The 22,996-nt window shown below is 37.5% G+C and overlaps 1 protein-coding gene across 6 annotated transcripts in view; it reads left to right on the top strand.

Moving 5' to 3' along the window:
- Nucleotides 1-21,883, top strand: part of ARB2A (ARB2 cotranscriptional regulator A) — a 431,807-nt gene extending 409,924 nt beyond the window's left edge. For all 6 annotated transcript variants that reach the window (XM_040448542.1, XM_040448600.1, XM_040448532.1 and 3 more), the window contains one exon: nt 15,855-21,883. In XM_040448542.1, the coding sequence (XP_040304476.1) occupies nt 15,855-15,997 (143 nt within the window). In that variant the 3' untranslated portion in view covers nt 15,998-21,883. The remainder of the gene's footprint in view (nt 1-15,854) is intronic.
- Nucleotides 21,884-22,996: the final 1,113 nt, after the last annotated feature.

Raw genomic sequence — 22,996 nt, forward strand, 5'->3', positions numbered from 1 at the left:
CTTTTTAATAGGTAGAGGAATCATCTATTCATGCACATATCCTTGTTGGGCTTCATAAACTCTGGAGTAGATATTAAAGCATGTTGATGGCCTGAGAATACCAAAAATAATGTCATTCAAGTTCTTGCCAGAGACTGTAACCTCAGACTTTCTGTTATGGGAAAAAATAAAAATAATTCAGCTATCTAAAAAAATAAAGTTGTGTGAAGGAGATACAGTCCACCCATTCCTTTAGACGTGCTTAATTTTTCTCAAACAAGCCACACTACTTACAGACTATCAGGTCACCTGAAACACATTATTTTGATGCCCTCAGAGCTAACTCTCCCAAATTGCTCTTTGGTGTTGTATCATAAGACCACACTAAGGATACAAGTATGAAAAACAGCTGTTCTCCATGGCTAGTTTGCTTTTACCACCCAGATACAGTGCATCATAATCAGTTGTATAATCATCTTTGTATTTGTTAATAGAAAGCTCAAATTTTGGCCATCATCCAGCAATTGGGCAATTGTACAGGTCTTGTATTAGTCAAGTTTATGTATTAATCTTACTTTATCCCTGCCATTGTCCTATTTCTTCTCTTTTTTTTTCTTTACCCCTTTTTCTTTTATCCTAGTATAATATATATACAAGTCATCTCAGATGCTTTTTTCAAGAACAGATATGAATAAATAACTATTAAACAAGCAAAAGTAATTTACTACTGTTTTCTTACTTAATATGATATTATTTTTTTCACTATTAAATCACCGTAAAGGTGTATAACTTTGAGCCCCCCTTTTCACAATTTGTAAATGTGTAAATAATGTTTTTTCTAGTATATGGGTTATAACACTCTTTATTATTATTGGGACTCCTAAAGTACTTTTGTCTTGATAATGTAGGTTTTCCTTCATTTGCAATTTCTTTGAGGAAAGTTTTCAAAGAAATTTTTCTACTAATGGGTGTAAATTTTTGACCCAAAAGCATTGAAATTGACTAAAGACATCTTATTTTCAATAATCAACATCTTCCTTTTTTACTGTGCGTGTTCTGCACCTTAATTAACCTTGTAAGTGGATTCAGAGCTTTCCCATTAGTATGACTTTTTAAATTTTGTCTATGGAATAGAAATAAAATAATAGAATCTATCCATCTATCAGTGATACCCAAAGGATATATTTGAGATTCTTTGGGAAATAATTCCTATCCATTGCTACTTTAACAAGATCCAAGTAATAATTCTTACCGATTTTAAAATCCTTGGGAGGGGGGAGGAACTTTATGGTTTTATAATTAAACATATAAGGTTACCTAGAGCCAGTATACAAAACAAAGAAGTGGGAATAATATGTACTTGCCAAATTTTGTAATACATATAAAATATACTTTTCCATCCATTACAACATCTCAAACCTGAACTGAAAATTTTTACAAACCCAGAAGTAATCCCAGAAAAAAAAAAATCCTTAACCAATAATGAAAGATTTTAGCCTAAAAGTCTTCTGGACAGTTGCAGAAAAATCTATATGGAACACCCAGTTAGAGTTTTGAATTTTTTGTGTGGGTTTTTTGGGGTGTGTGTGTGTTTAAGATGTTCAGATAGGAAATGCTTTGGGGGAGAGAACTGGTATGGAAATTAAAGTTTCAGTATAAATGCAGTAAGGATTACAACTGTAAAGAATTTTCATAACTGTTTCTAGTAATTTAGCCATATCTGGTTCTGTTCAGTCTTTATTGTCAATTAGTCTCTAGTGGAACTTAATTTAGTGCTCGTGAATTTTCCCTGTCCTGATAATCTGGAATATTATGTGGTATTTGAAGTAATCAGTCCTCTCTAATATGTTTTCATGTCATTTTCTAAACTAGTCCATAGTAGGAATTTACTGTGTTTACATGACATATTTGTGAATATATGTATTTAGTTAAAAATCAGTGCATCTTTATCTTAATGAAAGATGTTAATTTTTTCAAAGTTTGTTTATTTATTTAGTTTGAGAGAGAGAGAGAAAGAGAGAGCAAGTGGGGAAGGGGCAGAGAGAGCAAAAGACTGAATCCCAAGCAGGCCCGTGCTCTCAGCGCAGAGCTGGATGCAGGGCTCAAACTCACAAACCGTGACTTCATGACTTGAGACAAGATCAAGAGTTGGACGCTTAACCAATTAAGCCAACCAGACACCCAAGATGCTATTCTTTATGCATTAATGCTGTTGTGTAAATAAGTTCAGAATCCTTTAAAGATTCTTGCCATGTAAAAAGCAGTTGCATCCTGGGTTTTTGTGGGGTTTTTGGTGTGTGTGTGTGTGTGTGTGTGTGTGTGTGTGTGTGTGTGTGTGTTTAAGATATTCAGAGAGGAAATGCTTTGGGGGAGAGAAGTGGTAAGGAAATTAAAGTGTATTACCAGGCAGCATGAGGGTGACTCTAGACTTAAAGGCTGAAGGTAACAAAAATAGTCTATTTCTATATTACTAACTAGAATGAAAAGAAATTGCAGAGTTAGGAACATCACTGACACTCCAGAAGCCGTCAGTGTCCGTTGTAAGGTAACAGGGAGCTTTCATGACCAACATCAGCAACTAGATGATATTACCTAACAGAGCCAGATCCTTTTTAAATATAACAAGAAATCCATCAAAATTGAAAATGTAGTCACTTCGTGCCAGTTTTATGTTATTTATAATAATTTGCTTTATATGATATTTTATTCATCTCCATAATTAGTAGTATAAACATATTTGAAGCTATTTTGATTTTAGTTAAGAGTTTTCCTTAATTTATAACTGGAGAAAATAAAAACCATAACAATTAGGAAAAAAAGCCCTGAAAATGTTCACATATGATATGATTGTTTATGTAGTAAATTCAGTATCTGTAGTTAAATCTTTTGGATGAAAGGGATAATTTAGCAAAGTTGCTGGATACAAAATCATTATACAAAATTCAATTGTATTTCTGTATACTAACAGTAAGCAGTTAAATATCCATTTATAATAGTGTCAACAAACTTGCAGTAGTAAAACATAAAGCTAAGGAGTATATCGTGTTTGAATATTCAATCACTCAGCATAATAAAGATGTTATTTCTTTCCAAATTGATATACAGGTTTAACATAATTCCTGTCAAAATCCCAGCAAGATTTTTTTGGATATATAAACTTCTGGAATCCCTAAGACTACTGTCACTTCTGATACCAATTGCAAGTGGGTGTCCCTAAGACTGCCTTCAGGTTTGATCATTAGCCAGAAGTCCTCACAGAACTGACTGAAAGCTATTATATTCACAGTGACAGTTTAGTACAGCAAAAGGGTACATAGTAAAATCAGTCAAGGAAGAGGCGTATAAGGCACAGTGTCAGAAATTTCCAAGGATAAGTTTCTAGCTGTCTTCTTCAAGTCAAGTAATAGACAGTGTTTTCTTCTTTCAGCAACATAGTGTGAGAATATACATGGAGTATTGCAAACCAGGGAAGCCCACCTAAGCCTTGGTGTCCAGGTTTTTCCTGGAACTCCGTGACGTTGACATGGTTGACCATCTAGTGGTGCAATGAAATAGAATATAGTGTGGCAGTTTCTTAAAAAACTAAGCATGTAACTAATATATAGCTCAGCAATTGCACTCTTGAGCATTTTATCCCAGAAAAATGAAGATTATCTCATGCAAAATTCTGTATGTGAATACTTATAGCAGCTTTATTCATAATAGCCAAAAAACTGGAAACAACCCAGATGTCCTTCCACAGGTGAATGGTTAAACAAACTATGGTACATCAATACCATGGAATACTACTCAGCAGTAAAAAGGAACAAGCTATTGAGACATACAACAATCTGGATAAATCTCCAAAGAAGATTGGAAAAAATTGGAAAAAAACAATTCCAAAAGGCTGAATACTGTATAATTCCATTTATATAACATCCTTGAAATGACAAAACTATAGAAATGGAGAACAGATTAGTTGTTGCCGGGGTGAAGGAGGGGCTGGAAGAGAAGTGAGCATGGCTATAAAAAGGCTACATGAGTTATATTTGTGGTGATGGAAATGTGCTGTGTCTTAACTGTAGTACTTTCATATTATAATACAGTTTTACAAGATGCTACTATTGAGGAAAAGCATAAAAGGGACACAGAATGAATCTGTTATTTCTTACAACTACATGAGTCTAAAATTATCTCCAAAAGTGTAATAATTATAGCTTAATTAATCTAAAAATGAAGTTCAAATTCTCTATGGAAAAAATGATAAAACTTCACTAAGAAGCATTAAAGATGATCTAAATAAGTGGCAAAGGGCACCTGGGTGGCTCAGCTGTTAAGCATCTGACTTCGGCTCAGGTCATGATCTCACAGTTTGTGAGTTGCAGTCCCACATCAGGTGAACATGAGCCCCACTTCAGGTGAACCCCACTTCTCTTTCTCCCTCCCTCTCTCTCTCTCTCTGCCCCTCACTCACTTGCACCCTTTCTCTCTTTGTCTCTCTCAAAAAAATAAGTGGCAAAATATATCATGTTCGTTGGTTGGCAGACTCAGTATTGTAAATATATCTGTTCTTACTAAATTGGCCTATAAGCTTTAGTACAATTCCAAATAATTTAAGTGACATGAGCAATCTACAATAGCTACTTTACTGTCTCCTCCTTCCTCTCTGCCTCCTTCCTCCTTTCACTGGCTGCAAAAAAAACATGTCTGCTTTTGAAAATTGACAAAGCAATACAAAATAATGGTGTGGTTACAAAAGTTCATATAATGGTTTATCTATGTATTCAGAATACCAGTAGCATTTTGCTTTCCAAATTCATAAGTTTTTATGCCATGATCTTCTGTATACCTCCCTTTCCTTAATTTCAAAATGGGAATAATCATCAAGATAGTGCAAAACCCACAGAAAAGGTTTATGATTCTGTGCTTTATTATTTTTTTTTTAATTTTTTTTCAACGTTTATTTATTTTTGGGACAGAGAGAGACAGAGCATAAACGGGGGAGGGGCAGAGAGAGAGGGAGACACAGAATCGGAAACAGGCTCCAGGCTCTGAGCCATCAGCCCAGAGCCTGACGCGGGGCTCGAACTCCCGGACCGCGAGATAGTGACCTGGCTGAAGTCGGACGCTTAACCGACTGCGCCACCCAGGCGCCCCTGTGCTTTATTATATTTAACAGTACTTAGTAAGCATCAGTTTTCTGGTGAATTCTGTCCCAGACAGCTGTTTATATAGCAAACATCTATGATGTTTATATAGCAAACAACTATGATTTCTGGAATAAAATGTTTTGAAGCATTAGCACCCCCACCAAAAGACTTGGAGATAAAGCAAGGTATTTTTCATACATAAAATAACTAGTTAAGCAGAATGGGTGTATGATAATACAATATACACTACATACAAAGTGCTGAAACATGAAAGAAAGGGAGTAGTTGGTATGGGGTAAGCAAACCAAAGAAAGCTTATTAAGGGAAGTAAATATTGAATTGGATGTTAAAGCAATCAGACATACATCTTCTGAATTTTTTTTCTATTCCAGTGTTTTACTGAATCATACATATTCACTATATTATGGTAAAATGTCTCTGTACCTTTGGCTTCTCACATCTCTCTATAGATTTCTTACTTGTGAAAGGAAACTGTTGGGGTAAAATTTTATCTAGGGTCCTTTCCATGTCTTTACTATTTTATATTTGGTATGTTTCTATCTGCATCTAAATTTAGACCAAACCAACTGCATCTTGGGAATAGAAGCTCTTGAACAATCACAGTTAAAGTTTTTCTGAGAGTTCTTAGTTCTGACTTCTAAACCTCTTTTGATGCTAGAAAATTGTATTTACTAGATAAGTACAACATTTTAGCTAAAGAGATCTGGAAGATACTTTGAGTATTTGTCATTGCTTATCAACTAGTTGCTTAATGGACTGTGGATCATCACCTCACCAGTTTTTTGGAGAAAGCAAGAAAAACATTCTACTTACTCCCTTCAGCTTTAGTTATAGAGTCTCCAATTGTCACTATATTCCAATTTTAGAGGAATTTACTTCTTAACTCCAAAAGCTAACATATTCTTCAACATAAGGTGTATTTATCAGTCTGCATTTAAAATGAGTAAAGTTTGACCATTGACTCATCAAAAACCTTACAATGCTAATTTCTTCTCTGGCCAGACTTCGAAACCACAGACATGATAGGGGATACTAACAGAAGAACTGAGAAACAAACTCAGAAAAGAAGACTAAAGCCAGAGAATGGAGGGCTTTAAAGCATATTAAAGAATTTCTACTTGATTTCTTAGATTATGGAGAGCTATCAGATAAGTGGGAAGTAAGAGAGAGAGGATTCATTTTCAGAAATGCCAAACAGGGGCGCCTGGGTGGCTCAGTCATTAAGTGTCCAACTCTTGGTTTCAGCTCAGGTCACGATCTCATGATTTTGTGGGCTCAAGCCCTCAGTCTTGGGATTCTGTCTCTCGCTCTCTGCCCTTCCTTCACTGGCACTGTCTCTGTCTCTCTCAAAATAAATGAATAAACTTTAAAAAAAGAAAAAGGAAAAACAAATACCAAATGAAAGCTGTGCTGTGTAGTTAACAGTAGGTTTACAACCTATTGGAAATTTGTACAACACCACATACACACAATGGAGTCCCAAACCTTTAGACAATTCATTTCCCGGTTCTTCTTCCTCTCTCTATTTCTCGGGCTTATTTTCACGAGCTTTGCAATGAGCAAGCACCAAAGAAAGGGAGGACAAACTGAAAGTCTCTGCGTCACCTCGGAGAATGTACATTTGTTCCAGTCAGACCACTTTTTGCCTTACATGGGCATGGGTGATGTCCAGTTAAGGCTGTAACCTCTGTCGTACTCAGCCAATAAGGAGTCAGGGAAGGGACTTGCACACTAGGAGATAAATTGCCTGCTGTAACTACCATCAGACACCTGCTCTTGCAAGAACATTGATTAAAGCCTCTGGGTAGGTGGGCTTATTTCTCACAGGTATTTTTGAACAGAGAAAGAAGCATATGACACAAATGATACTTTAGAATTTTTCATCTGGTAGTAAGAGGGGTACAAGGTAAAGGAGGAGAGGCTGAAAGCAATGAAATGAGTTAGGAGGAAGTTGCTGGATTCTAAATGACAGGTCATTAAATCTAGAATGATAACAGAGGGATTAGAAAGGGAGAAAGAGATGGCAAAAACTTTTTGCCTAGGTGTAATTTTCAAGATTTGGTAACTGATTGGATCAGGAGGCCACAAACAAGGGAGGAGAAAAATCAAAGATGGCTGAGAGACATTCAGCTGGAGTAGTTAAGAGAATGTTGTGTCCATTCATAGAAATGAAGAACTCAGTGGAAAAACCCGCCTGGAGAGTAAGCCCAACAGTTTCCTCTGGACTGCTTGCAGAAATGGAATGCTGTGACAGCATATTCCCCATCCCAGTACCTTGCCATCACACACTGCAGTGCTTCCAAGGACTGAGAAATCAGAAGTATCAGCGTAACTCACAAAAGTAAATTGTTAGGAAAATGCTTTGCCTAGTTCAACTCCATTTTTTATTCACTACTTGGAAACGTTATTTTATTAGTCTCTCAACTCTTACTGCATATTACTTTTACTGTATCATTAATGTATTTATGTGAACTAGCAGTAAACAGATTTTATACTCTGAAGTGTGTCGAATAGCGAGCCCCAGAGAATGCTCTAGACATGGGTGGAGTCCGTAAATACAATCAGGAAGGGTTAAATCCTTCATTCTAACTTCCCATAATCCACTCACCATTCACCAGATACCATCCTGTATTGTTTCTTAAATACAAGTCAGATTTTATTTCTCCTCTGCTCACAACTCTGCCAACAGCTCTTTGACTGCACTTGGAATAAAATCCAAACCTTTCACTACAGCCTTCCATACCTCATATAGCTTGGCGGCTGCCCACCTCCAAGTCATCTTCTGCTGCTTCCTCCTCACCCACAGTGCTCCAGCGTTTCCATTCCTCAATTGTGACAAGTTCTTTTCTCCTCAGAGAGCCCTTGACTTCCTCCACAACTCTGCCTGCTGCATTCTGCCCCCAGACATTTCATCTGGCTCCTTCTTGCCATTCAGGTCTCAAGTCAGAAGTCTTCACCAAGTCTAAATTGATGACCATCTCTCTTTGTCCTGCCACATCTTCCTCCCTCATTGTCTTCACATCCCAGCGCTGTTTCCTTCACAGTCTGAAGTTTTCTAACTGTCTGAAGTTAACATGTTCAAAATTAGCATGTTCGCTGGTTTCCTTGTTTATTGCGTGTCATCCACTCTAGCATGTATGCAACAAGAGTGGAGCCCGTATATATCTTGCTCACCAATGCATCCTCAGCCCCAAGCAATAGTGCCTGGCATACAATAAATACATGTATGAATGTATAAATTAATCATAGAACCTCTAGAAAAACTATCTGCCCACAAAACATATCATTTAGAGTAGAGTCCACAATGGAGAGAGGAAGATCACAAAAGATCTGGATATTTGAATTAGTAAATGTTTGTGTTTGATTTGGTGTTGAAATAAGGATAGTATGTTGCAGTTCATCTCTCTCTCCCTCCCTTCCTCCTCTCTCCCCGACTCCTCTCCTTCCCTTAATACACAGAGTCAAACTAGCATCCCTAAGTTATGGATACCTAGCTCTAGTAACAGAGAAGCCAGGAGAAAGAGAAGCCTGACAAGATAGATACCTGTCAAGTTGTACCAGTCTTCTCAGGCAACACTATTTTAGAATGGAGCCTAGTAAAGCTCTTCCTGATGATTGTGTTGGGAATAGGATTAGGAACCTATATTTACGGAAATAACTATTTTTTAGTTCTTTAATTCCCTTATTCAGGGCTCTGTCCTCTTGCTATCCTTTGGTAAAGTTACTGCGGAAAATGATAAAGGGAAACTGGAAAAGGGGAGCATTTGCCCATCTTGGCTCAAATTTTAAAGGGAAACAGTATCCCTGGAGGCCAGGCCTTATGGCAACATTAGGAGTAGTATGTGACACAAGAATTAAAACCGAAGAAAGCACTTCTAAACCAGTTGTTGGAATTTGATAGGCAATGGAAGCAATAAAACTGCATCCATTTTTCATTGATTAGGAGGTCGATTAGAGAGGTCTTCCAGGTTCAGTGTCAGAGACCCACACCTACTGTAGGCTGTCTACTCTGCCTAAGAATAAGTTTACTTCCCAGGGTTGTCTCCCTGGGTCTTAAGATGCCTTATGCCCTGCATACCCACCCCCAATCCCCCTTCTGTAGATGAGAGATGTAGAAAAGAAGCTGGAGGAAAGGACAGGATGCCAAAAGATTCAAATGACCCAAAGATTTCTACCCCCGAGTTTACATCTTTGTTTCTGCCTGTCTCTTACTTCTGGTCAAGCTTGACAACCGGCCTTCGGGTCTCAACAATTTCAGCCTTAACCAGCATTGCATTTTTCATGCAATGGAAAGAGATTTGCCTATTTCTTACACAAGTAATTTAACAAGGCAATGCAGCATGTCTACTAAGCTGCTCTTGGCATTTCCGGTGCACAGTCCCAGTGAATAGCCCACCCCACTCCACTTACCACCCCCCACAGTGACTGAGTCTCACACTTGTGCCTTCTAACTTGGAGAGTCTCTGTTAGGAGCCCTTCTCTGCTCAAATATTTTTTTTTTTTTTTTTTGTAATGATGTTCTCCTTAGAAGCTCTAGAATTCATTTTAAAATGAATTATTAGTAGTTATATTTTATTTCTTTTTAGAAGGCACATTATTTTTCAGTGCTCTAGTATTTCTCTAATTCTTTATAACTGTCTAAAAATAACTGCTGGTAAGCTTATAAGTTCATTAGTTAATCCCAGTGGGACTCAATAATGCATATTACAGACCTCTTGATTTTTATAAATTAGATTTGCTCAAGAATTCCCTTACCTGTTATTATCAACATAGCTATATTGACAGGGTCCTCATTACTTCCTAATTGCCCATATTTCTTTTTTCTTGTTAAAGATCAATTTTTAAAATCAAACCTTGTCATTTTGAAAGTATCATAGACACGTTATGCTGTTAATATTAATGTTTCATATCTTTCTAGGTTTTTCCCCCTTTATTATAGGAAACAAAATTTATTCATTACCTTTTGCTTTAAAAATAAAGTATATTTTTGTAGTGGGAAGGGTGATTGGAGAATATCAGTGAGAAGGTAGGAGGGTAGGGGCACGTGCTAGTTTCCCTCACCCTAAAACAAAGACATAAAAATTATATTTTGCATTCAGAAGTCACTCTGTCAACAGTTATATTCCCTATTCTAAACCAGACCAGAAAATGTAAATAATGCATAGATTGTTGAAGTTATTCCATGACCTTTTGGTCTAGGGCCATGTAAAATAAGGTGACTAGCAATAATTAGAATAGCAAGTAGCTGACCAAGAAATTCTTCCAAATTATCTCTTTGGTGAGAACTTAGACTGTCCATCATTATACTAGTAAACCTCATCTCTGGCTCACAAATTTGATGTGTGTGTTATGTGTGTCTGCACACGCATGCATCTCTGTGTGTGTGTATGTGTGTAATATCACTTGAAGAGTGATTATTTGCTTTCCCAGACATTTCTTCACTTTATTAAAAGATTTGTTGAGGAGGTAAATAACCCACTTCTTGCTTTAAAGAAATTCTATTTACAGAAATTATATTTACATATAAGTTTTTAAGACATCTACTGCATAAAATGAGGTACAGCTTCAGACTAGTCTACATCTGCCAAAGTAAACATCAGGATTTTGGCTGCTAACTCACTAGCATATTTTGGCATGGTTTTTGCCCAAAAAATATAAGCACCAAGATCAAGTGAAGAGGAGTGTGGACAAGGCAGACTTGTAAGAAACACTTGGATTGAAGTCATCACAGGAAGAAGTAAAGGGAATAGACAAGACAGAAGAAACAGCAATGTTTTCTTCTCTCTTACCCTATTCTTTGAGCATTCCACTCTCAGTGCTATTTCCAACCATTTTTTTGTTGTTGTTTAATTTCTAAATGCTATTATATAAATGTAGCCTTCCTCTTTCTCAGTTCCATTACAAGATACCTTTTTAAAATACATAGTCTTTGGGGAAAACAAATGACACATTTTAGCAATTTGATCTTTCTCATATGATTTACAGTCTCGTACTTCATACTTAAAGTTTCTAATCCTTTTGACCATTTGTGCTATCATTACCACTTTGAAATTTGCTACAGTTTATTTTTTAAAACAAGTGATAAGTAAAGGATAAATAATCAGTCTAGTATTTTATGGGCGATCCCCTGCTCCCTGCCTTTTGGTTCTTTACCAGTGAATAAGATCATTGACAAACAGTATTTATGGAAGAAACATTAAGAGAAATAACAGGCATTTTCTACTCTGTATAGGATAAAAGAGATAGCTAGAGTAGGGCTCAGATTATAGGGAAAATTATTCTCTAATATAATAAAAAAAAGAATTAACTGTTCATTTTTATTTAAGCTGACACTTGATCATTTAAATACCTCCTATTAAAACAAATCTTATGCAGTGCTTTTACTGTCTTGATATGAATTCTAAAGATAACACGATCCACCTACTTCTAAGATTGCTAAATTATTATAATGCTTTAGTTAACATATAGAAGGAATAAAAGAAAAGTAACTCATAATAAAAATAATACCCACATCAATATTTAAAGTGCCCTAGAAAATATACATAAGAAGGCATGATATAGTAGTCAGATACTTAGTCCTGTACATAAAATCACCATGGATTCAACAGCTACAAATGCAGGCTGATGCAGGTGTGTTTATTGACAGCTCAACTTTGATGGGCAGTGATGCCATCAGGGATGAGATTTTTCTCATATGGTAAACCACTCTTGGTAATTGTATAAACCACTCTTGGTTATTAATATTCTGAACAACGTAAAGTATAAAATCCCTTCAATTTACATGGTAGTTGGATTCCTGGAAAATTCTGTATATGTTAAAATGATGCCAAAAGTACTTTGAGATTATTTGTTAAACACATCTAAATTCTGAGCCCATATAATTATAAACAGGGTTTTTAACTACATGAATAGCTGGCGGAACATTTGAAAACCATGTGGGATACAAAACAATCCTTCATCGTGCTCTACTGCCCTGCAAACTGTAGGATTTCCACCATCTCTGGCCTTCTTCTGCTAAATGCCAATAGTTCTTTCCAATCATCTTGACCACCAGAAATACCCCTACACATTTCCAAAATGCCCCCGAGACCATTGCCATGCCCACTGAGAATCACTTACTGGGACTGAACAAAGGCCCATTTTTGCCATGAAGCACTGCGAACCGGTACGTTTTATTTTGATACTGAATTGATTCTATGGATTAGAAAACTGAATTTGCCCCAAAGGTGAATTATCCAGAAAGAACAAGCCTGCCAATCCAAAAAGATACAAAAATCACTCCCTGAGAACGTGGCAGGTATTTAACATGGAAACCCTTTATTCTCTACATTGTGGGAACCCCTCTAGATTATGTAAAGGGGGTCTGAAAAGTGGAAAGTAGTTCATAGTCCCTAAAAAGATGAGGTTTTGATTAGGGTAAAGTTGTGATAGAGATGAGACCATGGTTATACATAATGTTGTCACTGCAAAATGGAATAATTTTCCATATTACCCACCCATCACTGCAGCTTATCAATAAGTGGCTCCTTTTTTGATTGGCCTAAAATTTCCACTTTTATATCCTTTTATGAATAGATAATGTAATGGCCCAGTGTTTCTGTCCTCATGTAGTTTGCCTTAAAGTAGTGTATTTTTTAGCTACTGGAAAGCTGCTCTCAAAAGTTTCCGTTTTCTAAGCATCCTATAGGTAGATATTCATATTAATTTATAAATATTTTCATTGAACTTTGGCTCAGACCTTTCGAAAATGGTCTCCAAACATGTTCGTGAAATGTGTATATGCAGCCCCAGATGGATATGCAATTACCTAACTTGCAAATGTTATTTTTAAAAAATTACTAAAAACCTCCTTTGATAATTTTTGAAAAGAAAGCCATTTTTATATAAAATATTCATGTTACTACTCCTTATTTTAGGGAGACTTCTCCCTCCCCCGCTCTGTTGTCTGTAATTCAGTTTCTACCCCACTTCACTTATTACCTTCACTCCTAGCAATTTCCCTTCCACTGACAGAGCACATACTCTCATAATTTATACTCTTAAATTGCAAGGGTGAATGTTGAGAGCCAGTGCAGGTACTCAGTTAACTCAGGGATTTTTGGTCTTTTCAGCCCGGGACTAGTCAAGCAGATAGTCATCATAAGCTAAAACTAAAAAGCCTTTGTAGTCATTTTATCACCAGGGAAATTTGTTCATCCTTCAGAAAGATTGTCACCAGGAAAGAAAAAATAAAGGAGTTAAATTGCTTCAGACCATTGACTCCTTAGGTCCCTCTAGATTCATAGATTGAATTGGTTTTCATGGGGTGGGAGGAATTATGAGAAGAATTCCCTGAGAAAGCTCACAAATTGATCATAGCCTTGGTAACACTACTAAGTGTAAGTGTGATCACTATGGAGGAAATGCCAAATGAGGCTGGAAGCATGGGAAATGAGAAGGAAAAGAAGACAATTAACACCTCTTTTTTTTTTCTTTCTTTCTTTCTTATTGTGTTTGGAAATGGGTGTTGCCATGTAGTGTGCATCTTCAAAAGACAGGAATACAATTGATTTTAAAGTATTTTATCATTGTAAGTGCAATTAGTTATTACTGAAGTGAAACTAGATCCGCAAGCACTGTAGAAATAGGAACAGGTATTGCATAAACCTATCCAGAAGCTAGGCCCTCTCTCGATAGACCCACAAAATATTACTTCAAGTAGGTATGTCTGAGCATATCTAGAATGACTTACTACTTGGGTTTAGAGAATATAAATGCCTTCCAAATTCAAAAGAATTCTTTAAGATTGTCATAAGAATAAATCAGTGAGAATTACAATGATAAATATCTAGATGTTATGTATGTTTTAAGGAACTTGAAAGTTTATATATCTTTGATGCAGCCAGGCATATATACATACATGTACACACATACATACATATATATACACATACATTTTCCCCCCAAGAATTCTATTAAGACTTGTCAAATTCAAGTCAGGCACTTCAGGTTATGCCAAAATAACCTATACTCATTTCTCTCTCCCATTGAATAACATTGAATTTTGCCAAAAATGTGTAAGCAAACAAGAAATGATCTCATTTTTGTTATCTGAATACAGTAGTGTTGGAGGATATTTTTCAAGGATATGACTTAAATAGTGGATCTAAGTTCCCAGTGCCAGTTCATAAAGCCAAATTGCAGAGGATAAGACGATAGAGACCATCCTTGTGAGGGCACCTCTAAAGACCGGGGTTCTCTAGTAGGGCCAGTTCCCGTATCTAAGTCCCATGCACAGACTGTAGCTTTCTGCTCTCTGGTCGACTGCAGCCATAGCATCCTTATTGTTGTAACTCCCAGATTGTGATACTGTCACAAAACTGTTGCTAGGCAACAAATGTGGTTACCAGGTCTCAGCGAATAGCTGAAGGGGAAAGCAAAGTGTTGCACCATTGTAGAGTAACCATAGCAATGACCTACTATTACAGACTAAAGAATTATCATTAACAATGTTAAAGTATCAGACAGAGGCCCTGAATCCCAAGACTTTCAGGCAGTGTCTCTCTGCATAATTGAGTGATCTAGGAAGAGATTTCAACTGTTTCAAAGCTGTTCACTCATTTCTATGCTAGGAGTCTTTGCTGTTATTATTTTTATTTTTGTAATTAAACAAATGGTTGTTATGAAGAGGCTGGTGAAATGAAACGTTATCACAAGGAGTCGAAACAGATTTATATCCTCATTTGGTCTTATGTCTACATCATGTTAGTTTTTGCCTGTGTTAAACTGAAGGTAGGTTTGATTTGAAAAACACATTAGTATCAAATTGAAGCCACAAAAAAAGCTGTAGTAAAATAACCCAGTAAAGTGACAAACTAAACTTGTATTTTCTAAGTCGAATTCCTCCCGACAAAATAGAAGGCCTAGATGCTCTTTTTGTAGTCACTGCTTTTGAAACGCTTTTTTTTTTAGCTTTTCTAAAACTGTCCCCTAAAGTCTGTAAAAATGTAGCCTCCCAGGGCACTTCTAGGGATAGTCTCCTTTCAATCTGAACCTTCATGAAGCATCCCATGTAATTTGGTCGCAGTGACCTCCCTGAGACAAATTATGTCTAACGGCACAGCTTCCAAGAGAGGCAAGAAAATTCCGATTTATTTTATTCTCTTGGGTAGCAGAGAAACGTGGGTGCTCCGGGGTGGGCGAAGAAGCCGGGTCCCGCGCGCAGGAGAAACCAATCCCCGCGCGCGCCCGCGCCCGCGCGCGCGCGCGCGGAGCCTGGGGAAGTGGGTGGTTTCGAGGCGGGAGAGGGAGTGGCCCTTCCCTCCGAGCGCCTCGATTGGCCCGGAGGGGCTGAGGCCCCGGGGCCGCCCGGCCGCGCCTCGGGCAACCCGCGGGGGGTGGCCCAGCCGCGTCCTCGCGTCGGGGGCGGGACGGGGCCTCGGGCCGGAGGCTGCGGAGGTCTCCGAGGGCCGCCCCGGGCGCCAGCTGCAGAGCAGCGGAGGAAGCAGACGTGGACAGTCCCGAGCCCTGGGGGCAAAGAGAGCCCTCGCGTACAGGTGTGGCCTGGAGAGGCCGCGTCCGGGCCTGGAGACGCGCTCCGGCTGGGGAGCGGGCGCAGGAGCTCGGGCCGGACGCGGGGGACGCGGGCTCCGAGGGCGGGGCTCGGGCTCCGGGAATGGCAGCCGGGCGGCCTGTGCCTTGTTACCGAGCGAGGCCGCCTCGTAACCGAATCTGTGTTTTTTGCAGGCACCGACCGTCACGAGCTAACTTCCTGGAAGAGCTTCCCGTCTATTTTCAAATTCTTTACCGAAGCCTCTGAGGCAAAGACCAGTTCCCTCAAGCCGGCTCTGACGCGGCGCTCCCACAGAATAAAGCACGAAGAGCTGTAAGAGGAGAACGAGCGAGACGGGGGAGGGGAAGCAAAGGCACCACACTCGCGCATGCATCCACACGTCTCCTAACTGCTTGTTGTCGGCGAGCAGACTCCCAGCCCCTCATTAGATTGTTTTCTTCCTAGAGCACAGGGTCGTGATATATACATCTAAATAGCGTTTTGCATTATTTCTAGATGAGTGCAACTGTCAAAGCAATATGGGTTCACTGGTCGCGCTTCCTGCGGGCTGAGCTCGGGCTACGCGCTGCCCGTCAGCGCGCAGATTAAGGCTGACAGCGCCCTGCCCGGCGCGGCCGGCGCGCTTCTAATTGCCCTGACGGAGCCCGCCCGGCACTGCGGGGCGAGCGGCGTCTGCGCGGTCCTACCGCCCGCTGCAGCGCAGCCGCTGCTTGCCCTGGCCCCCGGCCCCCCTCAATCATGTTCTTTTTTTTTTTTTTTTTTTTTTTCCGCCGTGCAGAAGCAAACTTTTATTCTAGATTTCAAACTTCCATTTTAAGTAGGTCTTTCCTAAGAGCCTCTTGAGCCTTTTTTTTTTTTTCTTAAAGGAAGTTTCCCCCACCTCATCCCCTCAGAAAAGCCAAATTTAAATTCAAAACGTGAATGCAGTGATGTGCTATGTAGTCTTGGGAGTGCAAAGTGTTCTCTAACAATCTATTTTCATTTCGAGACCAGAAGAAGAACTTTGCATAAGAATCTATGAAGTACCGATTACACTTTACCGCTGAAAGATGCTTGCCAGTTGAATAGGAGATTTTTACACAAGTCTCTAATTTCAGAAGACGTTGTTTAAACCGAAACATAAATGATGAGCAAATCTTTTAAGTGTGAAAGGTCCCATTTTCAGTGGAATTCCTAACTTTATCATTAGAATTGACTTTACTTTTTAAATGTGTATTGAGTGGCATTGTAATTTAGATCGCACACTTGTTTTGCTTTTTAAATCTTAACGTGGACAAAGTTTGCTGTTGTGGATAATCCTAACTAGAATGATCTATTCTGATTCATGGAGTTCGATCCTTTTAGGGATAGTATTTTATGGTCATCAGGTGAATGAATCTTGTCCTCTTTCGCCTTTTCCTTCAGAGAGGCTGAGTGGGGCTAAGATTATTTTTTTTTTTTTAGTTTTCTGCTCCAACAGAAGGGGAAAGACCTAGTGTGAAAGATTTTTTCCTCTCAATCCAACGACATAATTTTTAGTAGTCCACTTCCTCTGCAGGGTTTTGCCCTACAGTTTCAACAATTACTGTAATCCAGCTAATATCTGGCCAACACTGTGAAATCTAGGAGGTAAAAGAAGTTAAGATTTTGCTGACTTTTACATTCAAATATTAAATCTTAACATCAATTTTTAATTACTTGAATTTAGTTACTTAGTGAAGATTCTGTTTCTGGCAGATGAGGGTCTGAATTTAATATTTTTCATCCTTTTTTAAAGCGTATGCAACAATATGCCTGCCTTATTTAAGGACATGACAAAATGTACCCAAAACGACTTAGAACTGTCTGACTTCTCAGAAAAAAGAACTTAAAATAACCACCTCATGGATAAAATGTTTTTATATTACGAACCGATTTCAGCAAGTTTTAAAACTGAAAATATCTGTGTTTGGTATGCATTAATTCGTTCTTATACTTTTAATGATGGCAAATCAAAATGATCTTCTTTCAGTGGTCATATATGCATATCTCTTGATATTATTTTAGCAGAAACATTGTAGGAGAAAACATCAAAACGTCATTTTATCCAACTCCTGGATAACTTAAAATGTATCACCTCAACAGTGTCCATCCAGCGTGTTGGTCTGCAATCTTTTCTGTTTTAGAAGTAATGGTGAACTGTGTACAGTAATGGTACCTTCCTTTGAGAGGATATGAGAAGTGACGTGGATTGAATAATTATTCAAAGTGTTATAAACTGTGTGGTGTTTTCACTGTATGAAAGTATTCACAGGAGAGCTAGTCTTACTGCTTTTTTAAAAATCAACACTTGTACATTGCTAAATTTATGAAGCTTATGCACCTGAATTAGAGCAAAGTAAATATGCTCAGCTTATAAACTAAATCACTCCTGTCCCTTCTCTTCAGTTTTCTCACTTCTCTTTCTGAAAACTTTTACTTGCAACTAGAGTGAATCACTGTTTAATTGCCTTTAATACTTTAAAACTACTGGGTTGTTAGCCTTGTTTAACTGTCTATGGAGATCTCTTTGCAAACTTAAGTTGTGCAAATGTAATTTCTCCTTTTGGGTCTGTGCTGTAGCAACCCGGAGAGAGCTAGGTACACCAGCCGAGACCTCCGACTGATGAGTGATAAGATTCCTTGTAATGGAAGATTTTTTTAACCTGTTGATTATGTGTCTGTTGGTATAAATGTAGTAATATAATCCACCTCAATTTTCCTGGAGTAACAACAGTCAGTTGGTAGTAACACGCCTGCTTGGAGGCGACAAGTGTTAACAGTATTTCTGCTCTGATCTTCCCATTTTGGTTTCTTTAGACAGGTTTTTAGCAGAGTAGAGGTTGAAAGTTAGGATGTAGGCTTTTTTAAAAATTATATACTCGGTTCTTAGAGCAAATGGAATGAGAAGCAAGGAGTTGTTGATAAATCTGAGATTCAAAATAGTCCTATTAAAACTTCGAAGCCAGATACTGGCTTTAGAACTTTATAAAGGTATCTGACCACGTAGCCGGTAAAAGTTTTCATGGATATTTGAAGGGGGTGGGGGAATCTATTTGTAATAATAATTGTTCTTTTCTCAAGTTTCTGCCTTGTGCTTCGACCTGGATTGCATTATTGTTTATACAAAAAAAAAAAAAAAAAAGGAAAGCACAGGAGTTTCATATATATTATATACTTCTGTTTACCATTTTAAAATAAAAACAATTTTCCCAACAAGCCTCAGCGTATTCTTGCTCAGAAGTTCATCTATTCATGTATAGGGGTTAATAAAAGCAGAAACATAAAAAGAATGGTGGGACAGCATTCATCAATATTTTAAACTGCATCGCTGCTTTTATTACTATTACTGTTGCTGTAAGGTAATATCCTAACTTAACTTGATCACTCACTATTTGGCTTGGACCTTTCACAAAGCTAACAGTTTTTAAGATGTTTGTTTTTAATATCTAAAATATCTCCTGAGCTACAAGGAAATCTGAAGCCACTGTTAAGCTTATCATTTTATAAAATATACTTTAATATACTGTAAACAAATGTTTTCCAAAAACAGTCTAGTGACATTAAATTGCTCCCAAGTCCCTATATAAGTCCTTGGTGTATTATGTCTAATCTGAAAATATCCTGTTTACACATATTTTACAGCCTTCCTTTCTTTAAAACCTGTAACTCCTTTGAGAGAGTGTGAGTGACAAAATATGTTAACTGTATTATCAGGGCTAATAAGTTAAAAAATTTCTACACATTTCTCTGGATAACCTGGAGTCCCAATCCAAACATGTGTCTCCGGTTACAATCATAGTTTTATAACTGTAAACTGACAGGTTTCTATAATCCTGGTTCACTTAAGAAAGATTACTATTACAGAAAGTCTAAAAATTTCTCAAAAACTTTCCCCATGCCATTATAGGGAAAAAATGTCTTTAAATAAATGTGAGACATTCTCATCTTTGAAATATGGGTGGCAAAAAAACCCGATAATAATGGTGGTTATTTTATGATTACTTATTAGGGGCTGTAATAATATAAAATAAAAGACTCCAGGAGGTACTCCCTTTCAAAAACTGAATACTTTCCTTCCTTCCTTCCTTGTATAGAGTGACTGAGTGGGAGTCTCTTGAATTGTTCGTCTTCCTTTTATCTAATATTCTATTAATCTCCAAAAAGATCAGTTTGAGTCTGGGAAAGGGTTTTTAATCAACACTTCACAGAGTTTAAAGCTACCCTACCTAAAGCGTCAGCTTTGTTAGGCGGTTTTAGATTTAAAGCATTGCAACTGTCATGCACTGTACTAAAAGTAAAGAATGTACACCAAGTGGAAGATGTTGAAAAGAGGGAAATAGCACAAAGTCGATTAACGGAGATTCGAGAATAGAAGTAGCCATCAAAGCATTCCAACGTTTATCTTGAAATCTATGTAGAGTTAAAAAAAAAAAAAAAGCAACAATGATAGTTTTAAACCTCACACTTAGGAGGGATGAATGTTGATTTAATTGATTCATTTGGATCAATGTTTTTAAAGTTTCACACCACTGATCTTTCATGTAGTGATGTCTTTAGCAGTCAGTGGTCTGACATGAGCCTTCTCAGATTTCATCAGTGGGACTCTCCATGACATCTAAAATTATGCAACAGCCTGTGCAGTGGTAACTTTGGAATTGGGAGACCTCGATGCCAGAGAGCATGGTCATATTTAAGAACTCTTGTTAATGCTTAGCACAAAGGTTTTAGGGAGTGGTAATTGTAAATGAACCATAAAGGTTAAAGTGACCAAATATTATATAGTGGGCTTTAATTGCTAGATAGGAGAAAATCATCCTGAAAGTTTGACCATTAAGTGGATATCGTGCAGTGCCCAGTATTTTCCCCTTTAATGGAAAAACTGGAAAATGGAAATTTGACTTAACCCATGAGGCCTTCCAGGCAACTTTTCCCAGCCCTTTGCCTTGAGATTTGTGGAAAACATTTCACTATATTCTTTGTATTGTTGGGTTGAGTTCTGTTTGAAATATACATGAAACATGTTTCTAGAAAAATCTAGAGAGGCCCTTCATCTTTCTTTCTAGAGCATTCAGCTTTTCTTCCTTGGCTATTACATAGGGTAATATGGGAGACTGTCATAGGTAAAATAATGTTGAACTGTACTTTGTAACCAGCTTGCAGTACCAATACAAAGAATCTGAAATGAAAAGACAACCAACACCCCAAGAATGATATGTCTCTTTTTAAAGTTTACAATTTGAATAATGAACTTGGATAGAAACTTGGCAGGAAAACAAACCATGGCACCATCACATCACCAACCATTTTCACTTTTCTGTCCAATTTCAGAGTGCATGTGTTTGTGAGTATTTCACTAGATCAGTGACAGCTCTTTATTTGCATAATTATATGCTCTGGTCTGAAGAGAAAACTAACCCCCAAATTTCATGGGTCACCAAACTGCAACAATCAATGTTTTATCACGTATGCTAAGCAAAATCTAAGAAGCTATATGAAGTTTCTTGGGGAGTTTTTACTCCTCAGAAAATTAAAGAGTTTTCCTCTTCTGAATAGATTCAAAATCTTTCCAAGTTCTTTGTAACTGAATTCTGTTTGAAGGCAAAACTAGAGATTAACATGTAGATCTGGATCTTAGACTCACTAGCATTACTTCAAAGTGGCTTAAGAAGAGCAGCATTTTTGGAACACTAAACTTTTAAATTCTAAGTACTGTCTGTGCTATGAGGAAAAAAATTACTGGTCAAATTATGATTGGTCAAAATGAAGTCTGAATTAACTACAATTGACTGTAAAGTGGATTTCCTTCTTTGAGGTAACTCAGGGTTGTTTTTTTTTTTTTTAAATAAAAGACCCAATAGAAAAATATGTATGTATGCATATATGTGTGTGTGTGCACATACACACATGTGAACATCCATACCCATCCATGGGGTATATATACCCTTCCCACCAGAAATAAACAATACATACAGTATGTGTTTGTCTTTGCAGTGCCTGTTACATAGTAGGTACTCAATATATGTTGGGATTGTTTGTAAACATATTTTCTTCTAAATAAATTTTCATGTTCAAATGCTTTAAGGCATTGTAATAAATATTTTTAAATGCCCCAACTTCATTTGCATCTGTAAATTCTGTCTGTATGTAATGTGTATTTGTGTGTAAGGTTGGCTTTATTCCATTAAAGAAAAATTGATTTAAACTGTTGGTGTCTATTTTATAGGCAATCTGCCAGACATGAAATACAATAGAGCATAGAGACACATGGAGAGAATGACTTTGTTATGGAGTTATTAAAATCCTGGAAAATATGTCTTTACCTAGGCACTTTAGAAATATACTAGGTACTCTAATTCTACTGCAAAAGGACTTAGGTATGAATTTCACTTAAAAGCATATAAGGCATTGCCTTTTATAGGAAGTGATCTGCTTGTAATAATATATTAACAGTTTTATTATTAGGCAATTCACTGCCATCAGAAACATTAAGGAAAAAAGAGGGGAAAAATTCAGAATTGCATCGTTTTGAAGTATTTTATTATTTATCTTGAACAAGGATGAGATCTTTAGGTCAGGCATCAGAAATTTCCTAAAATGTTCCTATCATTTCAACTGAAAAAATAACTTCTTCCAAGTTTTTAATCAGAGTTGAGTTACAAATGAAAGACATTTTGTTTCTCCTTTAGCCTGAAAACGTAAACATCTTATCAGGAACACTATCCACAATCACCACATCTCACCTTCTCCCTGCCTTACTGAAATGTTCACCTACTTCTGCTCCCTCTGCACCACCCCCAGCATCTACCTCCCCAGAAACTGCTGTTGGGGCTGAAGATCTTGGAGTCCTCAAGGTGAACATTCCTCAAAATTGAATCTGTAAAAACAAATAAATAAAGTTTAGCATTTTTATCAAACAAAAGGAGCTGGTAGGCAAATGAGTTACTGCTAAGCAGGAAAGTCTGAAAAATAAAGCATAGAACCCTCCTAGATTACTGTTTAAAGATAGGTTGAGGACCTACATGCCTCTGAGATTAATTTGCATTTCATTTTTTAAGGTATAAACTCTTCAAAGGAAAATAAAAGACGATACTATATACCTAATTACCTTTTTTTCCCCTCTATTTGACTTTTGTAGGAACCTTGCTGTGTATGAGTTTCAGATAGGGCTCTCAGTTTTCTACTCTGCCTGGGACACAGAAAAATCTCTAATTTCACACTGAATTCCACAGATGAAGGGATGAACTCTTTAGGTGAAAATCCTAGGTGTTTTTATCATTTTCATTTCTTTTTGCTCAACTACCACCTAATCTTATTG

This window comes from Herpailurus yagouaroundi, unplaced genomic scaffold, assembly GCF_014898765.1.
Source record: "Herpailurus yagouaroundi ecotype Mexico unplaced genomic scaffold, PumYag 29, whole genome shotgun sequence".
NCBI classification, from domain to species: Eukaryota; Metazoa; Chordata; class Mammalia; order Carnivora; family Felidae; genus Herpailurus; species Herpailurus yagouaroundi.